The following is a 22,398-nucleotide window of genomic DNA, read 5'->3' on the forward strand; positions in this document are numbered from 1 at the left end:
TAGTACTGTTTGTACTAGAAAAGATCAACATGAACGATCTTCCTCTAAATTTTTTCAAGAATTTTACTGAAGCAGCAGTAAGTTATACACAACAGAATGGGGTCTTTTGTCCCACCTTGCCTGGAAAGCACGTTTTCTTAAACGTCTGGTGAGAACAGTCAGTTTCGGGGTTTAAATCCGATGTTTCAACCTTGACTGGGACGGCAGCGCCCGGTTTGGTTTGGGCCGTGCCATCCCGCGGGGAATGCCCACGCCGCCCACGTGACGGGCGGAGTTCCTTTTCTTCCCGTCTGTTTTGCTTTTTATCAAGCGAGCCTCTCGCTGGAAGCCGCCCTTCGGGCAGCGCTGCCGGGCTGTGTTTGCAGCCGCAGCCCCTGCCCCGTCCGCCCCGGTCCCTCCCTCGCACCGCGGCCAAAGCGGGGCGGGCGAAGGAGCTGCGGCCGCAGCGGCTCCTCCTCCTGCCGCTCCCCGGCACGCAGCGCCGGCAGCAGAGCCGGGACGGGCGGTGGCCAGAGCGTCTCCCGAGCACCCGCGGTAGGGACAGGACGGCGCTCGTGGCGGGGGCAGCCCGTGTGCGTGTGTGCGGGGCCCGGGGGGCCGCACCGCGGGCCGGGGCTGGCGGAGGGAGGTCCGGGCGCTCGGAGCTCCGCGGTCCGCAGGAAACGACTCCTGCTTGTAGGGAGATGGGGTGGTTTCGAAGGAGGAGTGTTTCGCTGTTGTAGTTGCAGTTCGGTACTTTGTGCGCGTAGCTTATCTCGAGCTTGTAATTTCGATGTGTACAGTTAGAAAGCGGGCTAATATGGTAGGGTGGCCATTACGCAATGTTTTTCTGGTTTTTTGTTTTTTTCCCCCGAAAGCCCCTTTCTGCAAACTACTCGTAATGTGCTTTACTATTTCTTATATAGCATGTCCTTAACATGTCTTAGGACACTTAAGTGTCTTTAAGTGCCTTCAAGACACTTAAGTGCCTTAAAAACAAAACTCCAGAGTCTTGCTACGTGTGTGTGACAGAAAACGACACGAACACCTCGATATTCAGAAAGGTGAAGTTCCTCTCTGTCCTCATGCTGTTTCTGGGCAGTAAGGGAGTATTTTCGTGGGATATGTTTTTCTCTTTGTAATAGATTAATGGTAGTTCCTGGAAGCTCCTTCCTGGTGAGGAGGAGCCGCTGGGGACTTGTGTTCAGAGGGGAGTGGCAGCAGCGAGAGGGCAGCTCAGCCTCAACCGGGACAGGCACTGGGCGGAAAGTCTGAGGTGGGGTGTGGAGAGAGACAAAAGGAAAGTGCTGGTGCATGCAATGTTTTTCGATGTAGGAGCTGGTTATTAGGGATTTACGTATATAAAAGCCTGGCCCCGGTGGGAGGTTCGTTCCCTGACAATCCCCAGCACAGTTATTTTGTGTCGGGTGAGTCAGTGCTTTACGGGAGCACTCCTGGTAACAGCAGAAACAGTACAAAACTACTGTGAGTGAGCATGTGACCGCTTCCCCCGCAGCTTGGCTATGTCTATAATTTCCTGTTTTATAAGTCGCTTTAAGAGTCATGTGGACCACTCTCCTCCGACTGATGCAGCAGATAACTTACACTGAGCATTGCTTCCCGTTTCACCTGTGGCCCTACCCCTGCTGCATTTCTGCTGAATTTCTTTCCTCGTGAAAGTGCCTCTGTAGGTACTCTTGTGACTTCTTTCCCCCCTGCTCCCAAAGCACTGTATAGAATTTGTTGTATAGAACACCATAAAGATTCAGCAAGATTAGGCAGGGCCTAATGATTTTATGTCAACAATATTTATGCATCTGTCTCTTGTCTGATGAGGGCAGAGGCTAAAATGTCTCTGTGAATCTGTACTTAAAGTTCTGGAGTAGTTATCACATTCATTCATATGCTTTGTCACTTCTTTAGTATGTTCTCTGTAGCCCCCAGAGGTTTTGACTCATTAGACTGAAAATTCTGTTCAATGTCAAAAGCCACTAAAAGATACAATGCAGTGGGACGGCTATGTTTGTGGAGGCATTTATGTATTTAAAATGAAAACATTGTAAAGATGTAGTTTTAGGTAACAAAATTGGATCTACTCTAAAAAGTTAGGCTAAGGAATCTGCTTTGAAGTTTACAGGAGATGCTGTTTCCTAGAGTCTTGCAAGTTTCAGGAGATGGACCTCCCAGAGGGTCTGTTCATGGATCAGAGCTAAGACAGAGCTCATACAGTTCTAGTTCTGTGATAGCAATCTAGGGATAAAAAGGAAGCTATAGTTAAAGCCGACATATAATTGAAAACAGCAGATGGTTTAATTGTGGCTACAGAAATAGCAGAGCTTTTGAACGATTTGAAAGTTTCATTTGCATTTAGCAAGGCTCTATGTAATCCTCCATAGCAAGTTTTCTGTCAGCCTCAAATTGCAGTTAGAGGCTTCCCTTAAATTAAATATACAATTGAATAATAGCACAAGTGTAATTTCTTTTGTTTATTTCATTTATGTCAATGACCTTGAAACACGTTTTTTACTGGGTATATTTTAAAAATGTGTTATAGAAACTACTGGAAATAAGAACAGAGACTCGTTAGCGGTGTGTGGTGACTTTTGAGTTTCTCTTTAAGAATGTGGCCAAGGACGTTTTTGGCATAAAAAAAAAAGAAAAAAAAAGGGAAAGACTGCATGTTTACCCTCCAAGGAGTAACACTTTCCCCTATTTGAAGTGGAAGTTGTTGTCATGCACCAAAACTAAGGTCCTCTCTTTGCGTTTGCCAGTTTATTTGAAAGCAGGTGTGTTTGATGTAAGCGCTGAATTTGCTTCAGGCGGTTCCCCAAGCTGGGAAGAATGTAATGCAGTGGTAAAAGTGGTAGATAAGCAAAGTAAAGGACAGCAATAACAATAGAGCTTCTATTGTTGTTCCCTGTTTGTTCCAGATTTTATCAGAGCTCGCTGCAAAATCTTGGTAACAGGTTAGATCCTGTCTAGGGCAGGCCTGGAGTCACTTCCAGGTCAGAGTAGGGACTCACTGGTGTCTTTCTAAGAGACAATTTTTATTATGCAGTTGTGATGACCAGGCAGCCAATCCTGCCTATGCTAGAGCTGTTTTTTTTGTGTTTATGTGTGAAATTGTATCCATACTATTCAGCTGTCACAGATGCTGAGTGTGGACCATTGCGAGTCATTAGGTTGTGGAAAGTTAGACTAAGACAAACACTACCACATGTAGCCCCACTGCCTGGCTGTTTCCTGTGCAGGGCAGACCATCAGTGCTGTCCAATAGGTAGCAATGTCCTTTTCTAAGATACACAAAGAAAGGGAAATAAGTCCTTCCCAGATACTGCCTCTGTTTGTTCCCTTATGGATTATCTGATTGAGAGAGAAGTTGTTGTCTTATTCTTAAGCGTTAAAAGTGGTTTTGGGTATTTTTTCCCTTTTACTGCAAGGTGTGGGTGGTGAGAATTTTTTGAGGGCGCTGGGGAAGTGGCATCTGTGGGTCATTCTGTTCTTTGCTTAGCTATTTTCTTGAGGAAGCACTGGATTTCACTATTTCCTTTCTTTTTTGGAGCCATTAATTCAGTTCAGCTGCAGGAGAGTGGGCATCAGATTCAAGCTTTTGGATCTGAAGTTCTGGCAGATTTAAGAACTGTTAACCAAATCAATCCCATACTAAAAATCCAAATGAGTTTTAAAGCTTCTGAAGGCCTCTGTTTGTGCTAAACATTACTGTAGCCATATAGTCAGCATGCATTTGAAGTGATACTCACTGTGATTAATTTCTGCATCCTGACGACCTCTGACTTGGGTAAAAAGGCATGTTAGATTTTGAACTTTGGCCTTGCTAGTTGCTCTAGATTGAGTGCATAAGTTGCCTGAGGCAGACAGTATGAATATCCCTGTTATTGTTGCTAGAGATAACAACTTGAAGCTTGGAAAATTGCACTCGTTATGTAAACAGTGCATCTATCTATAGTCTAAGTAGTTGGTTACTGGCTACACTTGACAGTGTTTTAAAAATACTCAGTTTTCTCTTGGCTAGGAGAATAATTGCATCTTACAAATATTAGGATTTGAGGGGGAAAGTACTTATTTTTCAACAGTAAGCTTTAAGGACTAAAACTTGCTGATTTCAAGTGCAGGCTGGATTTCAAGGCTGTAGTCTTGCTTTCTTTTCAGATTGCTTGTTTTTAGTTGTTGTGAGATACCTGTCCTTCCAGTTTGCTACCCTAAATTGGTTCTTTCTTGAATCTATTCCTGGAAAGAATCAGTCAACTGTAAATCAATAATTCTTTATAGCTCAGAGTGAATGGGGGCGTGTCCATTTGCTCACTGATGAGTAGTAATCTGCCTAATGTTGCTGGACAGCTGCGTGTGTAGGCCTTCCCTATCTAGAAGGCAGGAAAGCCATCACCTTTAAGAAAAACAGTATTTTTGCACACTCATATTTTTCTCTTTCATCTGTGGAGTCCCAAGGCTGTCAGCCTAGTGCAGAGCACAGAGGTTTTGTGTGCAGTGTAGGGTACATCGATGTAACTAACTAAAAATCATTGGTGTGAAAAGAACAATCAGGTATTTTTCTAGTAATTGTTTTAGAGTACTGAATGTTACACTATTCCTTTAGTCCATGGAGTAATTGGTATGTACCTATTCTGACTTCCACAAATGATGTAAAAATTTGCTCTTGCATGGTGGAACTTAAAATAGAGGAGCATAAATTTCTGGTGCATTAGTCAGTTGGGCACATGATTCAGACTGTTTATAGCATGACTGGTTTTTGCAACAAATTATTTCTTTTACAAGTTAGGAGTTTGAAATAGAGCATTGTCATTCTGTTATGTCTTCTAACATCTTATGAACTTAATTTAGTATTATTTCTTGCTCGTTTTGTTATTTGGAGAGTGTCTTACTCTGTGTTGTCATATATGCTTTGACTGTGTGTTTTAAATATTCCAAAGACAGTATTGCAAGAGTGTGCTACAAAGGGAAGCACTTGGATTAGGGCAGAGTAGGAAACCAAAGTGAAATCACCCTCTTGGATTTAACTCATATTTTTGCTGCATCTCAGTTGCTAAGGTCTTTCAGTTTTGTTGCCTTGAACATGTGTAAGGTTTCTGACACTGAAAATGTTGCATGAATGTTCTTATATAACATTTTTACAGCTCATTTGTGGTTTATGTGTCTGTCTTCCTATTTGGCTTTTCTTTGTTGGACTGGCACCTCTCCTGCTCTACTTTATTTTGACTAAGGTTTGCAAGTGCTGCCTTTGTGATGCTCTTTCCAGTTTCCTGCTTATGCCAGCAGGTCAAAAAGTGCTACATTATCTTCCAATGAAGTATTTCTGTTATAATAAATATTATGATGATACTGAATTAGCAGGATTATTGAAACTGCCCATGCTCCTGAATTGCAATATTGGCAAGCAATTGAAATGGACAGGTTTTTTAAAAAAAACCTTATTGGAATTTTTTTCTGTTTTACCAAGGCTGTGAGTTGGCTTGGGTCTTTTTAAGGAAACCTTTTCTGTAGGAAGTGGATGATGTGTTAGTGCTCTTTAAATATATGTTCTTGGGTGAAGTCCAGTAAAGGTTAACAATGAGTGATAAGATCTGTGTAAAAGAGGTTTCCTGAGTTTTAGGTGACATGAACTCAGCCCTGTTGGAAGAAAAACCTGTTCTACTAAGCTGTTATTTTTTGGTAAGTGAAAGGAAGGCTAGACAGGGAGTCACACAGGAGATTTAATAAGAAACCAAAATTGCAGGGCTTTTTATCTGTCAGGATGAAAAATACTACACCTGATGCAGGAGAGAACAACTTGTTTGCTGCAGTGTACAAGTCAAAGATAAATCTTATTCAGACTCATAAAACAGCAGTTAGGTAGTATGATGCTATCCTTGAAGCACAGCGGTGGATGCCTTAGTTCATATCTGATGAAAAACAACAGCATATCGTAAGGTAATAAAGTTTCTTCTGCTGGTTTCACAATCAGGGATCAGTCTCAGAGCAGGTACTGTAATTTATAGCTTTAGGTTGCTTTTTCTACTCCAGCCTGGTAATTAACCTTGTGGAGGAGTAAAGGCCAAGGGTTTAAATTTACACGATGTTCCTTGTGAAATGGGCATAATTAAAGAAATTATTTTGAACAAGTAAAGGTCAGGGGTTTTCATCCGCTTTTTGTCCTCAAATTATTTGAACCTTGGCATAGCTGGATCCTGAACAGCAGCCACTAAATAAATGCCGGCAAAGGGCATGAATCCATTTACTGAGCTTACTTTTATTGTACCTTGAAACAGAAGTTTTCTGGCAGTGTCACAATTTTATTGTTCTGCCATCATGATATGTATATTTGTTACAAATTCCTCCATCTGTAGTCTTCTACTGAGCTCTGTCATAGAGAAGTGTATTTTCAAGATTCCTGTTGAAAGTATATCAGAGATTTAATCTCTTATGAACAGGTCTGTTCCCTCTTAGCTTTGCCAAGCAGCAGGAAAATGCTCAAGACCCTGAGCATGAAGCAAGATAGCAATCAATGTTCACTGTGGGAGTAAAAACTCGGGCTTTTATTTAGAGTTCTGAGGTCAACCTCCAGGACTGAACACTGGGAGTGGGGAGAGAACCTTAACAGTATTTGTTCTGTATTTTCTTCAAGGCACTCCCTCTTTTCCATGTGTGGTTTGGTTGTTTGGATTTTTTCCTCCTCTTATGCACAACTTTTTTTATGACTGAGCAAACACAGACCTTGCTGTTCCTGTGTCCTCCCATGCAATATTTGTATAGCAGGGTGGATTTCTGTATCTTCTGTTTCCTGGCCTGTTGTCACCACTTTTTTGTCAGCAAGCAAGTGCTGCTCATCACTAACAATTTTACTGAGGTGTTTGGATGTATCAGCTGAAAGTTTGGAACACGGGATTAGAAGATGAAGTGGAGACAAAGTTGTGGGAATGGCTGGGAAAGTTAACTTTCTGTGTTAGTATTTCTTAAGTTAGAGAACTGGCCAACCGAGACTTGATGAAGTATGGAAGAGTTGGTCATTAGGGAGGTTTTTTGAATGTGAGAAGTCAGTGTGTTTGTGGATCTAGTTTGCATGGAATCAAACCAGCCTGGGAAAATTACCCCTTGGAAAGGTCCTGAATAAATACAGTGTTCGAAAGAAGCAAGTGGAACCTTTTTGTAGAGAGAGTAATATTTTTTCAGATTGCTAATGAAGTTAGCTGTTATTTCTCAGCTTTAATTGCCAAAAGGCTCTTCTAGTTTGGTTTTTTTTCAGTTTTTCAGTTTAAAATGAATGTTCTATATAGAATTAAAAGCAAGCAAAAAACCCTCCTGAGAAAAACAAGGCCTATCCCATTACTTCCCACTATCTACCATAGGAAAAACCAAGCCTTTGCTTTAAATTTGTACCTAAAGCTTTATTGAAAAGGCATCTTAATTTTTTTTTAGTATCCTGTCATTATTGTGTTTGTATGTGAAGCTAAAAAATAACTGAAAAAGTAGTTATGGTTGCACCTCAAGAAATAAAATTCTTTTCAGTGCTGTAATAATTTGTATATAAAAATGTAACAACAATAAAAAATAAATTGAAAAACCAAAACCACATTGAAACCAAACCCAAAGGCTGCCTTGACTATTTGCATTCTAAGAGTCTAGATAGTGGGGTTTTTTGTTTGGTTTTTTAATAACTTGGTAAATAACTGGGTTTTTTTTATTTTTTTATGCTTTATTATGTAAAGCCTATTATTGAATTAGAGAGGCTCTGAAGTGCCATACTCTTGATTATTTTTTAATGTTTTGGGGTTTTTTTCTGCTTACCCCTCTCCACTTCCATGCACTTGTACCTGCTGAGAAGCCGTGTTCACTTACTGAGTCTGTTAGACACTTTACATACTGGAGTAGAAGTAAGGTAGGGTTATAACTTTTGGTCTCCTCTGTTCATTGCAGTTTCTGTTAGTTCATTTTTCTCTCTTTAAATTTAAATGAGTACACCCAGTATGAAGTCCAAAGAGATTTTATATAAATTGAAGACTTCCGAACTGTATTTTCCTTTCCACTCTTGCTATGCAAAAGAACCGTGCAAACCAGAAAGGGAAGTTAACATGATTATGCAAAATGGAAACAACGGCACAAGAACAGCACACACCCACCCACCCCCTGCAACCCAAACAAAATCCAAAAGGAAACTCCACAGCTGAAATCCAAAACATGGCAAAACAGACCAGATGAAAAAGGTAGTGCTTTAGGGGAAAGAGGGAAAAGAAAGGGAAGGGGTAGTTTGCAGAGCAGTTCTAAAAATAGACTGTCACTAAAAATAACTTTCAAAACATTAAGACTCATTGTGAATGTTTTCTTCATCTGGAACAACTCCTCGAGTTACTTTTACCATTCCTCCTGGTAGTTGTTTTGTTTAAACAAAGACATTTTATATTCTGGAAGACAGTTTTCACTTTGTCCTTCAATTAGCTGTTCTTCCTTTTTGACCTCCATTTCTATTTGGGCAGCTACTGACTCTGCATTTCTGTGCTGACAGAGGCACTGTCCATTTTGAGAGATCCAATTTGTTCTAGTGATCTTATCCTATCAGTAAATCCTTCATATTTTCTGACAGTGCTGTTAGCATGAAGGTGTATCCCTTGTGCTTCTTACTCTGACCTTGCACTTTCACAGACGGTTGCATTTAGATGCCTTCTAACACAGTTTCTCACTTTAAGATATGGCTTGCTTGTCAGATGCTTTTCTACTCTTGATTAATAACTGTTTTGTATAGGCTGCAAACTTCTGGAGATTTTAATAGCTTAATAAAGGAAGCATGTTCAAGTAATACATCCTTAATAACATAGTAGACAAAGTAAGCAGAAAGTAGCAACTGGAACAAATAAGAAAAGTAGTCTGAGGAGTGACTCTACATCTGCTTGGCTATCTGGACATGCTTATTACACCAGCAAAAGGAAATGGTAGAGAGATTTCTCAGAGAAAAGCATGGGCAAAATGGGCAGTTTGTCTAAATTTTGGTAACTGGCTGCTGCATGCATGTTGCCTCTTAGTTGTATGTGGGATAATGAGTGAAGCATTACAGAAAATAACTGTTTCACACATACTTTTCAGATCTCTGCAATGAGTTACCCGGGCTATCCTCCAGCGGGTGGATATCCACCAGCAGCCCCAGGTAAGTTGCTTAGATGAAGCAAACATTAAATGGCAGTGGTGGTGCTATCTGGAGTGGAAAGGTGGCATGGACGAAGAATAAGACTTGGGAGGCATTTCTTCACTCACCAAAGCATTCTGTACCCTCTGTTAAATCCTGTTTTCTTCAGCGCTGGGGATTCTGACTTACCTAATATGTGTGCTCAGCTGTGTGCTTATATAAGGTCCCTCTTCATTCATCTCAAATGAAGCAGACAGCACTAGGACATGTCAGAATTTGCACAAATTCAATAAGTGGCAAGGATCAGTGTTCTATTGGTACAGAATCTTGAAGGTAGCTGGTGAGAAAAATGAGTGTGGGGAGCAATCAGTCACACAACTTAAAACCATATTCCACAAAGAGTTAGGTGCCTTTTTTTTTTAATTATCCTTAATTCACTATTCTTAGGCATATGATTGCATATGGAAGGCAGAGGGCTCTTAAAAAGGGTAGCAATTGTATTAATATTAAGTTGATGAAGTATGCAGCTACTGCTTGGTTATCAGGATGAACTTTACAGTTGTTAGTACTGTTGGTAGAAAGAAAGGAGTGGAGTTGTGCAGATATGGTGGAATGTGGAGTTAAGGTAACTGAGGAAGGGGAGGCAGTGCACAGTCAGAAGCCAAACTAGTGGGGAGGGTAAATGCTATTTCTCAACAGAGTATTCTGGCTTAAGTTAGGCCATACTGCTGTGTGCAGCCAAAGTTTATGACTTGGGTATTTGTGAATGGACTGTCATGCTCTGTGGACATCTCTCAAATTAACAGCATAAGTGGAATTAATAGGTTCTTCCTACTGGAATACCCAGAGAACTTGGTAGTTAAGTGAAACTATTCTCTAGTCAAAATATGGTGTTTTCAGTATTAAATCTGAAGTGATAACCTTGAAATAGTTTTGGAATTGTTTTAAATGAGCACTTATAGATTAGAACATGATTAGATATATCCAGTGAGATTTCTCTATGTAATAATTGCAGTGCTATGCTGCACCTATTCAGTTATTTTCCTGCTAATGTTGAACACACATTAGAAATGTAAGTAGTAGGAAGTTTTAGAAGGTGTAGTTTCTTGTTTCAGCACACCTGTGTTTGATTTCAGGTGGCAGTCCTTGGGGGGGTGCTGCGTATCCACCTTCAAATCCACCTCCAATTGGTCTAGAAAATGTGTCTGGTTATGCCAGCCAGTTCAATCCCAACCAGATGGCTGCAATGGTGAGTTGGCTTTCATTTAATGTGTTTTACTGTGAGTTCCTTAAGTGTAATGTGCTTCTGGCATTATCACTGAGAAGTTTATCACTGAATTCTGTGCCTTTATATCTAATCTATTCAGGTGTTGAGCATTCAATATTATGTATTGAAGAAAATGGCTACTGCAAGCTATTCCTTTAGGGAAACAGGGCACTAGTTAAATGTTGATTTAACAGTCTAACTTCGAGTCATGGACATAAAACTAATATAACTTTGCTTTTACTGTGTAGAGGAGCAGGGACCAAGACTAGTAACACAAGGTATCCACTGTTAATATATTCACATGGACAAACACAGTCCACATTTTGACTGTTACCTGGGCTTTGACCAGTCAGAGTAAGGTAGTATCAATGACTCATCCTTGGAAAGAAGAATGGGATCAACTGCCTCTTAAAAGCACTGATGTTTAACAGATGGAAGTAGGAACTTTTGCATTCATTGAAGAAAATGCAGACATTTCCAATGTGATTTTTTTTTCATAGAACATGAGTGAGTGACACTTCTGACAACTTTAGTCTTCAGAAATCTGTTGTGCTACATAATGAATGCAGTTTGCAGGAAGACATTTGCATTATAGATGCCTTTCTGAGGCAGTGATTAAATGAAGTGATTTGGCAGCCAACAGGCAAAATGAGCAACAATCTATATGGTGCACATGGCAATATCCACAGTACTAGCTTCTGATAACACTGCAGTCATCACATGTCAGTTCTGGTATCTGTAGAAGAGAGTTTGAGTGTGTCACGTGGGGAGATGATATTGATGTGGAGTATCTTTGTGGCAGTTTCTGCGGAAGTTTTTCCAAATGTAGCCTGAGAACTCCAGCAAGCTGTAATGTACTAACACTTGAGTATATCATAAAACAGCCAAAAGTTTCTTGGAGTAAGACACTTGCACTCAGGTGATCGTGTGATCATGCAAGGCAGCCATGGACAGAGAAGGGCTAAGCATAGTTTTGTGTTGCTGGGATTATTTGGTCTAAGTTTTTAGAATCAGAGGAGTGTTGCTGCTGGTGTGCTTCCATGTGAGTGGTGTGTGATGCTGGATGCAGTGGCAGGTATGTGTGTGTTGGCTCTGCTTCTTCATATATGGCAGCTGGTGGTTACAGTAAAGCAAGAGTCAACTGCATATGGGCAGGGTTTTTTCCATCCTGCTTAGTAAGACATGATTAGTGCCAAGTTCTTTTGAAGATGTGGAACTGTCTCTGTGTTGGTGAGGAGGGAGATTGTATTGTGTTAAGCATCTTACTGAAACTCAACTGTTTGTTCCCCTTCCTGTGTCTTGCTGTACTGTCTGTCACTGCAGGCATCCAACCTGGCAGGGACCTTTGGAGGGGCAAATACACCACAAGGCATGTACCCTTCAGCACCTGGGGGTTATCCACCAGTCCCTCCAGGTGCCTTTGGGCAACCTCCACCAGGACAACAGCCCTCTTATGGAGGATATCCGCCATCAGGAACACCAGGTTACTCAGGATATCCAGGTGGTCCCATGCCAGGCCAGCCCACACCAGCGCCCTCTGGTCAGCAGCCTATGAGCTACCCAGTACCACCACCAGCAGGTTACCCAGGGCAGCAGCCCATGCCAAATTATCCACCAGGTCCAGCTGTGAATCCATCTATGCCGTCTTATTCAGGAACTACAGGACCTGCAGTCTCTCCTGTAACAGTAAGAGCCTTTGCTGTCTTTTTTAAGATGTGTATGTTTCTCTACATTTTCTTCATTATATTAGTGTAAACCGATCCTCCCAACTGAAAAGAAAGTTCTAAAAAGAAGTTTGGGTGAGCAGAGAGAGAGAACCTTTTCAAATGCAAGCAACATAGGCGCGTATGGCTTGAAACAAATGATGTTTTACCCTGTTATCCAAGCAGAAAGATTTGGCATGAATTCAAATTTAATGAATCTTGCCTTTCCTAGCTTTACAAACTATTGCCAGTGTAAGTACAGTATCATCAAACCTTCATTAATTCTGCAGCAGATTTAATATCAGTGAACCTTCTTCACCCTGCATTTTCTCTTAATTTGTGTATAGAAAGGAACTAGTTGGTTTAGGTAGGGTTGTTTTGAGTTTTCTCTATTACTTTTCTAACAAAGAAAATTGGTAACAGTGTTCATCTTTCCACAGTAGTAAAACAAATTATTTTGCTGTTTAGCACTAATACGCAGCACAACTTGATCTTGTTTTAGCATGGAAACCGAGGCACAATCACTGATGCACCGGGTTTTGACCCTCTGAAGGACGCAGAAGTCTTAAGGAAGGCCATGAAGGGATTAGGTGAGCAGTCTGTGGATTTTACATTTCAGTTAAAAGTAGAATTGCAGCTTGATTCAGCAATGATCTTTCTCCATTCTTACATATGTACTGAGTGGGATAGTATAATGTGATTGTCCAAGGTTATCAGAAGAATTACTGAAAATTCATGTAGGCATAAACAACATAATGAGTTTGGTTTAGTGGGGTTTGGTTTTTAATTCTAACTATATTTTTGATTGTGAGTAGAGCTTGAAGTTCTGTGGTCATACGCAAGAGTAGACACCGCAGATGGATTAAAGGCATACATGTCCTTCAGCTGGGTTTAGAAGAGTTAGGATCAAATGGAAACAGAAAGTTGAGTCCTTGTATGACACAATAGTCATTCTGTGGTATCTGTGCATATACAGGAACCGATGAGCAAGCCATTATTGATTGTCTTGGAAGTCGTTCGAACAAGCAACGGCAGCAGATAATGCTCTCCTTCAAAACAGCTTATGGAAAGGTAAAAAATGAGAACAGAAGGAATAAGGAATAAGAGCCTACATGCCTTCAGTGGAAGTCATAACATGTAGTGTGTGGATAAAAAGATTGGAAAGAACTTTAGGGAAAGGTGGTTTGTAAGCTGTAGCCTGTTCAGGGTGCTGCTTTTTACCCACTCTTGGATGCTTCATGTAGTGTTTCAGCTGAAACATATAAAGCAGTTTCTCTGCTATATGATTACTTTCACCCTTTGATCTGTTCAGTCTATTTAATTGAACCTTTGTTTCCTCAATGTACATATTACGTTATTCTGGTTTAGTGTTAAGTGAAACAGCTTTACTTTGAAGATAAGTTATTGGTGCTTATGCATAAAGAATTCTAATTAAAGTGCGTATTTTTGGTGCTTACTTTTGTTAAGCTTGGTGTTTATGTGTTTTTCCTTCTCATTAGGATTTGATCAAGGATCTCAAGTCTGAGCTATCAGGTAACTTCGAGAGGACAATCTTGGCAATGATGAAGACACCTGTCATGTTTGATGCTTATGAAATCAAGGAAGCTGTCAAGGTTTGTGTAGGAGATAGAAGTTTATAAGACAGAGGAAATAGTTGAACTGATAAAATATTTGGTTGCCACTTTAAAGCTTGGACTTACCTCTGTCTAGATGTTCAACCCACTGTTTGACTGTTCTGTACTCTGTTTCTTGGAGGTATATGATAATAAAATTGAGAAATGTAATTCCCATAGGATAAAGGTAGAGCCTTATTTAATAGGTTTGTGCTGTAAAAAAAAATACTCATGGCAGAAACTGAGTTCTAACAATGTCTGCAGTTCATTTGTTGCATAGTCTTAATTAAGCCATTGAGCCACTCTGGGGAGCCTTTCTTTCTGGGGTTTTGCTTAGAGCTATAATAGAACTGGTTACAAACCCACACAACTTAAGGGTTTCCAGGGATTTTACAGCTGGTACTCAAAACAGTTCAGAAGATTAGGTTCATAAAGATTTTGGTCAGACCATACATTCTTTTTTCGCCCACCTCAAAACTGTGTTTTCCTATGTCATGCTGAACGTTTTCTAAAATGTTATGGAAGTTCTGAGTACTTATTTTATAAACATTTAGTTTTTTTTAAAGAAAACCAGGTGAAATATTTGTGTTTTAAGACAATGCTTGAATGAAGGTCAGTACATATATTTATGTGATCTTTGGTCACAGTATTGAAGTATCTAGGAGGATAAAATAATATTAACTGTATTGTAATTGCAACTGTTATCTATTAGTTTGTGATAGTTACCTGTTAGAATCGTCAAATTCCTCTTTAGTGATAAAAAAATGGATTCTTAAAATGTCTAACATCTGACATGAAGGATAACATTTTTAAAATCAAAGTTTGTTTTCATAATTGCCATTATCTGTTGAATTTTGTATCTTTAGTACATAGCTGTGTCTTGGAAACATGTCATAAGTAACATTTAAATTACTTGCTTTGTTTTTTTCTATACAGGGTTATATTCTGCATTGTTTTTTACATAATTTTATTACATTTCTTTTATACTAGGTTGTAGAAGAAAGATGAGAATCTGAAATCTGTTTTCTCCTACGCTTTTTTTTTAGGGTGTTGGCACAGATGAAAATTGTCTCATTGAAATCTTAGCTTCTCGTAATAATGAGCATATTCAGGAACTCAACAGAGTCTACAAAGCAGGTTAGATTTGTTCCATCCAAATTTTCTTCCTTTTCTTACTTAATCACCGACTGACAGTATGAATTTAGGAAATGAGCAGGGTTGTATGATGATTCGTGATTGTATCTCTTTTTCAGAATTTAAGAAAACTCTGGAGGAAGCAATAAAAAGTGACACATCTGGACACTTTCAGAGGCTTTTAGTTTCACTTTCACAGGTACTTGCCTGCTAGGATTTTGGAATTTGGTTTGTGTGTGTTTGTCTTTTTTTTTTTTTCCTTTTTTCTTAATTTGGAAAAAACAGTTTGTCAAAGTTCATCAGTAGCATGTCTGTATCTTCTAATTCTTTCAGGGAAACAGAGATGAAAGTACAACTGTTGACATGTCTCTTGTCCAAAGGGATGTGCAGGTTGGTAGAAACGCTTCACCATTCCCTAGTCAACTCAATACACTGAAATTTGACTGTGTGGTTGCTGCTTACTGTTATTTTTAGAAACCTTTGACTTCCCCAGATGTAATGCTTATGTTTAAGTGGATGGAAGTGATATGAAAAACCCTAACAGAGCATTAAGGCCATGTAGCTGCATTACAGAGGGAATGCCCTTGGGAATAGAGTCCATAGGATATTTTACTTTCATTCTGTCAGCTCTCTGGCTTTTCCAAGTGTTGGATGATGCCATTGTGCTGCTTATTAAGGAAATTGTCCTAAGAGATTTGAGGTGATATTTGTGTGGATCAAGTTTGATCTGTTCAGCACCTGCGTTAGCTCTTCGGGTGTTATTTAAGGAACTCTGTATTTTTGCAGCAAATAAGGTACTTGGACTTAGTAGTGCTTGCCCTGTTACTTTTCCTGTATGTTCCATTTCCCCGCATAGCAAAGGGAAACCCTGTATTGTTTTAGCATGCTACTCTTGTTTAAATAGCAATATAATTAGCTCTCTACATAGTATGCCTTAGCAAAAGACAAGAATTTCCCAGCACACACCTAGAAGTGTAGAAAAAAAGCTAGATGTAAGGACTATTAGGAAGAACAGTTTTCAGGTGTTTTCCTAAATAATTTGCCCTCCCTTAGTAATCTGGTACTCTTGTGTTTCAGCAGTTATGCATCACCAAGATGGAAATGAAAGCAGAGCATATGATAGACAAGTTAGAACTAGTTGTTGTTTATTGCTTGCTCATGTTTTCCAGCAGTATATAAGCTAAGAAAGAAGTATAAAATGCAGAGAGGCTGTAAGGATTCAAATCTGCAACTCAGCTGTTCAGCTTGACTACATTTCTGAGTAATGAAGTGTGAATTCCCTTCTGTGCTTAGGAGTTGTATGCAGCTGGAGAGAACCGTCTAGGAACTGATGAATCCAAATTCAATGCCATTCTGTGTGCAAGAAGCAGGGCCCACCTCAGAGCAGGTAATAAACAGTAGCTTGATGCTTTTGTGTGTAATGGTGAAAATGTAGAGCACCACTCTGTGCCTGAATTTGTCTCATCTGTAAAATGAGCACAGTGAGATATCAATGAATAGGAGGGTGAATTCTACTGTGAAAAGAGTGAACAAGTGCTGCACGTAATAGTCATCTTTCCTAAATATCAGAACAGGTAGAGGTCATAGTTGTTCAAATGTTTCTCAGACAAAAGAATTGAAAAACTACAGTTGTTTCTGTTCTGCATACTGCTGTGTGCACAAGATGCCTCCAAACTTCCCTTCCCTTTTTACTTGCTAGTATTAGGTGTTACATCAGTCTGTAGTGGTGGAAATGTTTTAGTAAATACACAGAACTTTTATGATATGCAATTGGAGTATTGGGGTACTTAAATGGAGGAAAGAGGTGTGTTATGAGAACCCAAATACTTTCTTCTTAATTTTATTGACACTTAAAGCCTTTCCTAAAAAAAGATTTTTCACCATTTCCCTTAGAGTGGTTTCTTGGTCTAGCTCTTTAATAAATAAGGACTAGCTAGAAGGAGCAAGATACTGTGTAAATGGAGCATTATGGTTAATAACACAAAATTAGTCTTTGGTATGCTAAAACTTGTGTGAGTATGTTGTGAAATGTGATTGAAATTAAGGCATCCAGCGTGTAGCAGTGCCACCCATTTTTGCAAAGCTAACTCCAGAAAACTTCCCTTGCCATTAACAGTCTTCAGTGAATACCAGCGAATGTGTAACCGGGACATTGAAAAAAGCATATGTCGTGAAATGTCTGGAGACCTGGAAAAGGGCATGCTGGCAGTAGGTATGTGTCCTCTTAGCAAGTTCATTCCTGGTATTCTGCTACAACTGGCTTAGGTGGCATGTGTGGTTTCAGCTAATGATGTTCTTGTTAATAATTCCACTCTCCTGCTTTTCTTGAGCTTTCTGTGTAGTCACTTGTGGTTGGTAAAGCGGTGCACTTAATTCACCTCAAAATGACAGATGAAGATTTTGCTTCAGGCAACTACAAAATTTAAATTTCACGTGTTAAAATGAGAATTATTATCTGTATATTTGGCACTGTTTTAAGAGGTGAAGAGAACTTGTACCAGCTGCTGAGTCAGTGAGAATGGAGTATTTGGGACAGCCTTGGAAATGCAGCAAAATGTAGGCATTAACTCTGATTAGTTACCTCTACCTCTTTTAATAGAATGAAAAAATTGATTGCAAAGGGGTTATTTATTTCCACACTTCCTGTGATTACAAATTTGTTAAATCTTTGTTTTCAATTGCCTCCAGTACTTCTGAGGAGTGAAAACTTACCTCAGATCTACTGTTGTCCCTTTGGAGGTCGTCATTGTTTTGCATGAGATTGAGAAAAGGCCTCCACTTGTTGTGCAGTAGTTTTATCTGAAATGTTTTACTCTACATATACTTGTGAACCGCTTTCTCATCTTTTGTCTCTACGTGTCCATTTCTTTTTCCGTTTCTTACTGTAAATATGCTGTGGTACCTAGAGCTGCTACTTTGAATTTGTTGCTCTTTGGTTTTGTATATGGCAGTGATGTAACAAAAAACCCAAAACCAAACCAAAACTAAAACACACAGACACAAACCCTGAAAACTCCTACCAAAATAGGAAAAATGAACTTTACATCACTTGGAAATGAGATATGAGAGGCTATTTGGCTCAACCAGAGTACATTTTTTTAATTGAAGTTTGCAACAAACTCTTGCAAAATGGGAATCAGTTTTTAAAGCCTTTTTTTTTTCATTCCTCTCCTGTGCATATATGAACTGTGTAACTCCTGTTCTTACTCTACTTGCCACAGTGCCTCTATACTGGTCTTTTAATGACCTAAACTGGGTCTAGCTCATTGTGTGTGATACATTTGCAGACCTTTTACAGGACTCAAAATTTGTCACCTCAGAAAGCACTGTTAGAAAATCAAACCTAGGGAAAAGAGGTATTTCCCAGTGTTTGCAGAAAAAGATTGCCTTGGTAAAGAAACTGTTCTCTGAGTTTAGAAGTCATTTGACTTAATGGATCTTTTCTGTGACTTGACAGGTCTCCTTTTAGATACAGATTCAAAACTGACCCTGTATCTTGCAAACAAATCAGTATCATTTCATCATTAATAGTCACTGAATGACTCCCTTTATTGAATAGATTTTGTGGGGTTTTTTTCTATTTATATGTATCTATATCAGTCAGTGATGTTTACATCATTTGTTCTATGAATCTTATTTGCAGGAAAAAAAGGTTTTCTAATTGAAAATATTTAATTTTGCTTTCTTTAAAGCTTTCTGGATTGTACAACTGGTAATTTACAATAACACCTTTAAACATCTTAAAGTGCAAGTGCGTTGTTTTAGCTAAATATAGTGATACAGACACATGCATTTCATTTTGTCATTTCTTTTTGAATAGTATTATACATGTCATTGACAGTTGTGTGGTGAACTGATATCTCTCATCTACATTTTCCTACTCAGAAAAGTACCTCTTCCTATATAGAATGTGTGTTGCTGTGAAATAATATTTAGGTTTATGCCTTTGATTCTGTGTGGATCTTACGTGATTGATTTTGATACCCTCCTGTGCTATAAAATGTAAAGTGTGGTCTGTTTTCTCTGTAGTTTGCCTCAGTTTGCATGATTGTTTACTTGTAACCAACATTGCATCAATTCTGATGAGTGATGGAGGATTCTTTCATTATCCTGATTAAAATGACAGTAATTTAATTTAGATTTTGCTCTTTCAGATTTCTAACAAACTGTACTAATTAAATATAAAATCCAATCGTTAGTAAATTAGCATGTTAGGAATTTTTCAGGAGTCCTGATGAATTTGGTGGCTAAAATAAGACTTGAAAATAACAGTTGTGACAACTCACCCTTAAGGGGAAGGAAGCATCTAAGATTCTCTATCATGGGTGGCTTCCTAATTTGTACTGTGGCAAGACTTGAATTTGTCACACCTAGCAACATGCATGACCTGAAAATTCAATATTAAGAAAAGCCAGGACCACCACTAAACTCTTCTGCCCCCTCCCAACCCCCTCTTTTTCCTTCATAAGAAAGAATCTGGTCATTAGACTTTGCAGGTTTTTTATGGCTGCTTCACACTCGATGGTTTCTAGTGACAGAAGGGTTTGTTTGAGCCATGAAGTGTAGGTTCTTTAACTTTATCGCAGCTACTGTTTGGATTAAAAAATATTTCTGTGACTAATGGAAGGAGTGGGAAGCTGCATTGTATCAAGTGTACGTTGTTTTAAAATTAAAGCATTAAGTGACTATATAGGCTAAACTCAAAAGTTGAGCTCTGAGTGAGGAGGAATGCCTGATTTCTGTAATACTGTTCTTTTTTGCAGTTAAGTGTCTCAAGAACACGCCAGCTTTTTTTGCAGAGAGGTTACAGAAAGCTATGAAGGTAGGTGCCTGTGACAAGTTACATAAATTTATAGTGTGGGGTTTTTAAAATTCTTGTACAGCTCATTGGGATAAACTGTCTGAAGGAATTACATGTTTTAGTGGGCAGATGACTAACAAGATGCAGTCATTATTATGAAAGGCTGGAAAAATCTAGCTAATTTGATCTACTTAACAGAGGGAGTAATACAACCATACGTAAAACGAAGTCTTCCCTTGGTAAAAGACAAATATGCTTAAAACTCATTGAAATTTATGTCTTTTAAGTAGGGAGATCTAGCAAATAAATAAATAGGTCAGTACACTCACTTAATTTTCCTGTCCCCTTGTACCTCTGTCAGTCCCATTTTTTTCTTCAAACTGTTCTTTAGCGGAGAAATTGCTTAGTGTCCTAACACAAAATGTGATTTCTTAAAGCACGATGTACTGAATTCTGTTCAAGCTTATTGAAGTCAGTGGGGTTGTGCTAGTAAATAGGCATTTGTGGGGGTATGATTTAGTGTTTTACCACTACTGTATCATACAGCATTTCCACACATTATCATTGTTTTGTTTGTTTCAGGGCGCAGGAACAAAGGACAGAACTCTGATTCGAATCATGGTGTCGCGCAGTGAGGTTGACCTGCTGGACATCCGTGCAGAATACAAGCGGATGTACGGCAGATCTCTCTACTCAGATATCACTGTAAGACTTGCAGATTTTTATCTTCCCTGCTGTGACATCCTTTATGAGTGCAGAACGTGGGTCCTTACACTGAGTAGCTGTTGGCTGCTCTGAGTGCAGCTGGCTATGTTGGTTTGCTGCATTTGTCAGGAGGGTGAAGGCTGACCCAGCAGAGAACAGACAGCACTTGCTTTTGCATGGGGTAGATGAGCTAGGAATGGGAAGGAAGCTAACAGACAAGGAAGGAAATGGAAATTGATCCAGAGGAGTTTCAATCTGATGTCTGTCCCAGTCTGTGAATATGATCTTGTAGAAACCACTTAGTCATCCAGCTGAGTAACAATGGTGCTCTACTTCATATGTGTGTTGGAAGAATGTAAAACTCCTAAAAATCTTGTAAAGGATTGCCTTGTCTTTCTCTTAAAATACAAGATTTTGAAAGTAGACTAAATATCAGATTCTTTAGCAGTTGATCCACCATTCCTACTGCTATTAAGAGCTGTAGCAACAGTCAGGAGGATGCCTGGATAGCGGGAGGGAATTGACTGGTGCCACTTTCATTTATCTGGTAATGAGTGTGCCAGATCTGTTAAGCCCCTATTTATTCTTTCTGCTGTTGACACTGAGAGGCTGTAACTTGGTGGTGTTTGGAAAGAATCCTTCCAAGATTCTGAAGGAATAGGTGTGCTCCAAATGTCTCGGTTTGCTTTGTCAGCAACTATATGGTGTTTCTGCCATGTGCCACAGAGGACTACCTGACAAGAGCTTGTCCCATGTGTGTAACTCTGGAGTGAAGATGTGCTTCTACTACAGTAGTTGCATGCCCTATAACCACCAATGTATGAGTAAAAAGTGGTGGGATACTGGTGGAAAAGCTCCCCCTACTTCTCTTTTTATCTGGCATTAAAATTTAGCTTTTAGAAACAGAACAGGCCATACCCATTTAATGGACTGAACTTGGTCAAAACTTGCTTTCAGTAAATATGGGGCATGCATGTGCACAGTTATGTGTATGTAAACTCTACTGCTTATTTCTGTAAAAGTAGAGCCAAATCATCCCTGGAAAGGAAGTTCTTAGTTCTTCAGCTCTAGCTCCACCTCTTTTGGTTGTTCTTCAAATTTTCTTTTTCTGGATTGCTTTTCAGGGTGATACTTCAGGAGACTACCGGAAAATCCTACTCAAGTTGTGTGGTGGAAACGACTAAATGGAGCATTGAGCTTTTCTTAAAAAAGCTGCTATTTTCATGTTTTTTCTGTAAAGCATCTTTTTTCTCCAAAAGTAAATATGTAATGACCTGTCTCTTCTAAAGCAATTGCATTTCAAAAGATAATATTGCATATATCTTCAGTTCAAAAATAGTAGGTAATAAATGCCAAAGACGCCCAAAATACCAAGCTTATGTGCCATCTGCTCAGGATTCTGTATAGCACTCTCAGCAATCCATGAATGACAGGTTGTTATTTCTTTTCTGCTTATATAATGCTGAAATAATGTTTATGAAAAAAAATTAGTCATATGATTTAAGGTGGTGTTTTGTATAAACTTTGCGTGCCATTTTATTGCAAGTTTTATATATATTGTATGCAGAGTTGGTTTCAGGCTGTCTGACTCCCTGATATGTGGAGATGGCAGCCTTGAGTTGTTGTGTCTAGTTGAGACTGTTTTAAAGAAGTTGTGTCAAGTTGTTTTCTTTCCTTGATTCTTCTCAGGGAAGATGATTCCACATTTCATTCTTCCTGAAACATACTGTCAGGAGGCAATAGTAATATTGACAGGAGTAGAGATTCTATGGTTAATGTTTAAAGGTTTTGGATTGTGCCTTAAATATATGTATGTAAGAAGAGAATATGAAATTAAAGCTCTCTGTCCTCTAAGTCTTTGCAGACTATGTTTTTTGGTGTTCATGTTGATTTATGTGTGAGTGATGACTCAGTTTATGTAATTTAGTTTTTCCATAGTAGTTCTCTGCTTGAATGAGATTGATTATTCAGAAACTGTTGTGTTGACAAGAGTTTGGGGCTTGTGTGCTGTTGATGAAGGATTGTCTATATATGATATATGTAATCTGTAGTTATTGCTCAGTATT

The 22,398-nt window shown here is 39.2% G+C and overlaps 1 protein-coding gene across 2 annotated transcripts; it reads left to right on the forward strand.

The window, feature by feature from the left end:
- Nucleotides 1-299: 299 nt before the first annotated feature.
- Nucleotides 300-22,186, forward strand: ANXA11 (annexin A11). 2 transcript variants are annotated; one of them, XM_071563399.1, is made up of 15 exons: nt 300-534; nt 9,070-9,130; nt 10,246-10,358; nt 11,700-12,062; nt 12,582-12,669; nt 13,056-13,150; nt 13,579-13,692; nt 14,739-14,829; nt 14,946-15,025; nt 15,160-15,216; nt 16,120-16,213; nt 16,943-17,038; nt 19,590-19,648; nt 20,210-20,332; nt 21,457-22,186. In XM_071563399.1, the coding sequence occupies exons 2-15, from the start codon at nt 9,079-9,081 to the stop codon at nt 21,514-21,516; spliced, it is 1,485 nt and encodes a 494-aa protein (XP_071419500.1). In that variant the 5' UTR covers nt 300-534; nt 9,070-9,078; the 3' UTR covers nt 21,517-22,186. The 2 variants fall into 2 exon arrangements, with proteins under 2 accessions (XP_071419500.1, XP_071419499.1); XM_071563398.1 differs by lacking the exon at nt 300-534 and adding an exon at nt 914-1,043.
- The last annotated feature ends 212 nt before the right edge of the window (nt 22,187-22,398 follow it).

Source organism: Pithys albifrons, chromosome 9 (genome assembly GCF_047495875.1).
Source record: "Pithys albifrons albifrons isolate INPA30051 chromosome 9, PitAlb_v1, whole genome shotgun sequence".
In the NCBI taxonomy this organism is placed as follows: Eukaryota; Metazoa; Chordata; class Aves; order Passeriformes; family Thamnophilidae; genus Pithys; species Pithys albifrons.

Coding starts and splice junctions, on each gene's coding strand:
- ANXA11 (XM_071563399.1), top strand. CDS start 9,079: ATGAGTTACCCGGGCTATCCTCCAGCGGGTGGATATCCACCAGCAGCC. Junction 14,830..14,945: donor CAACAGAGTCTACAAAGCAG/GTTAGATTTGTT, acceptor TCTCTTTTTCAG/AATTTAAGAAAACTCTGGAG. Junction 15,026..15,159: donor TTTTAGTTTCACTTTCACAG/GTACTTGCCTGC, acceptor TAATTCTTTCAG/GGAAACAGAGATGAAAGTAC.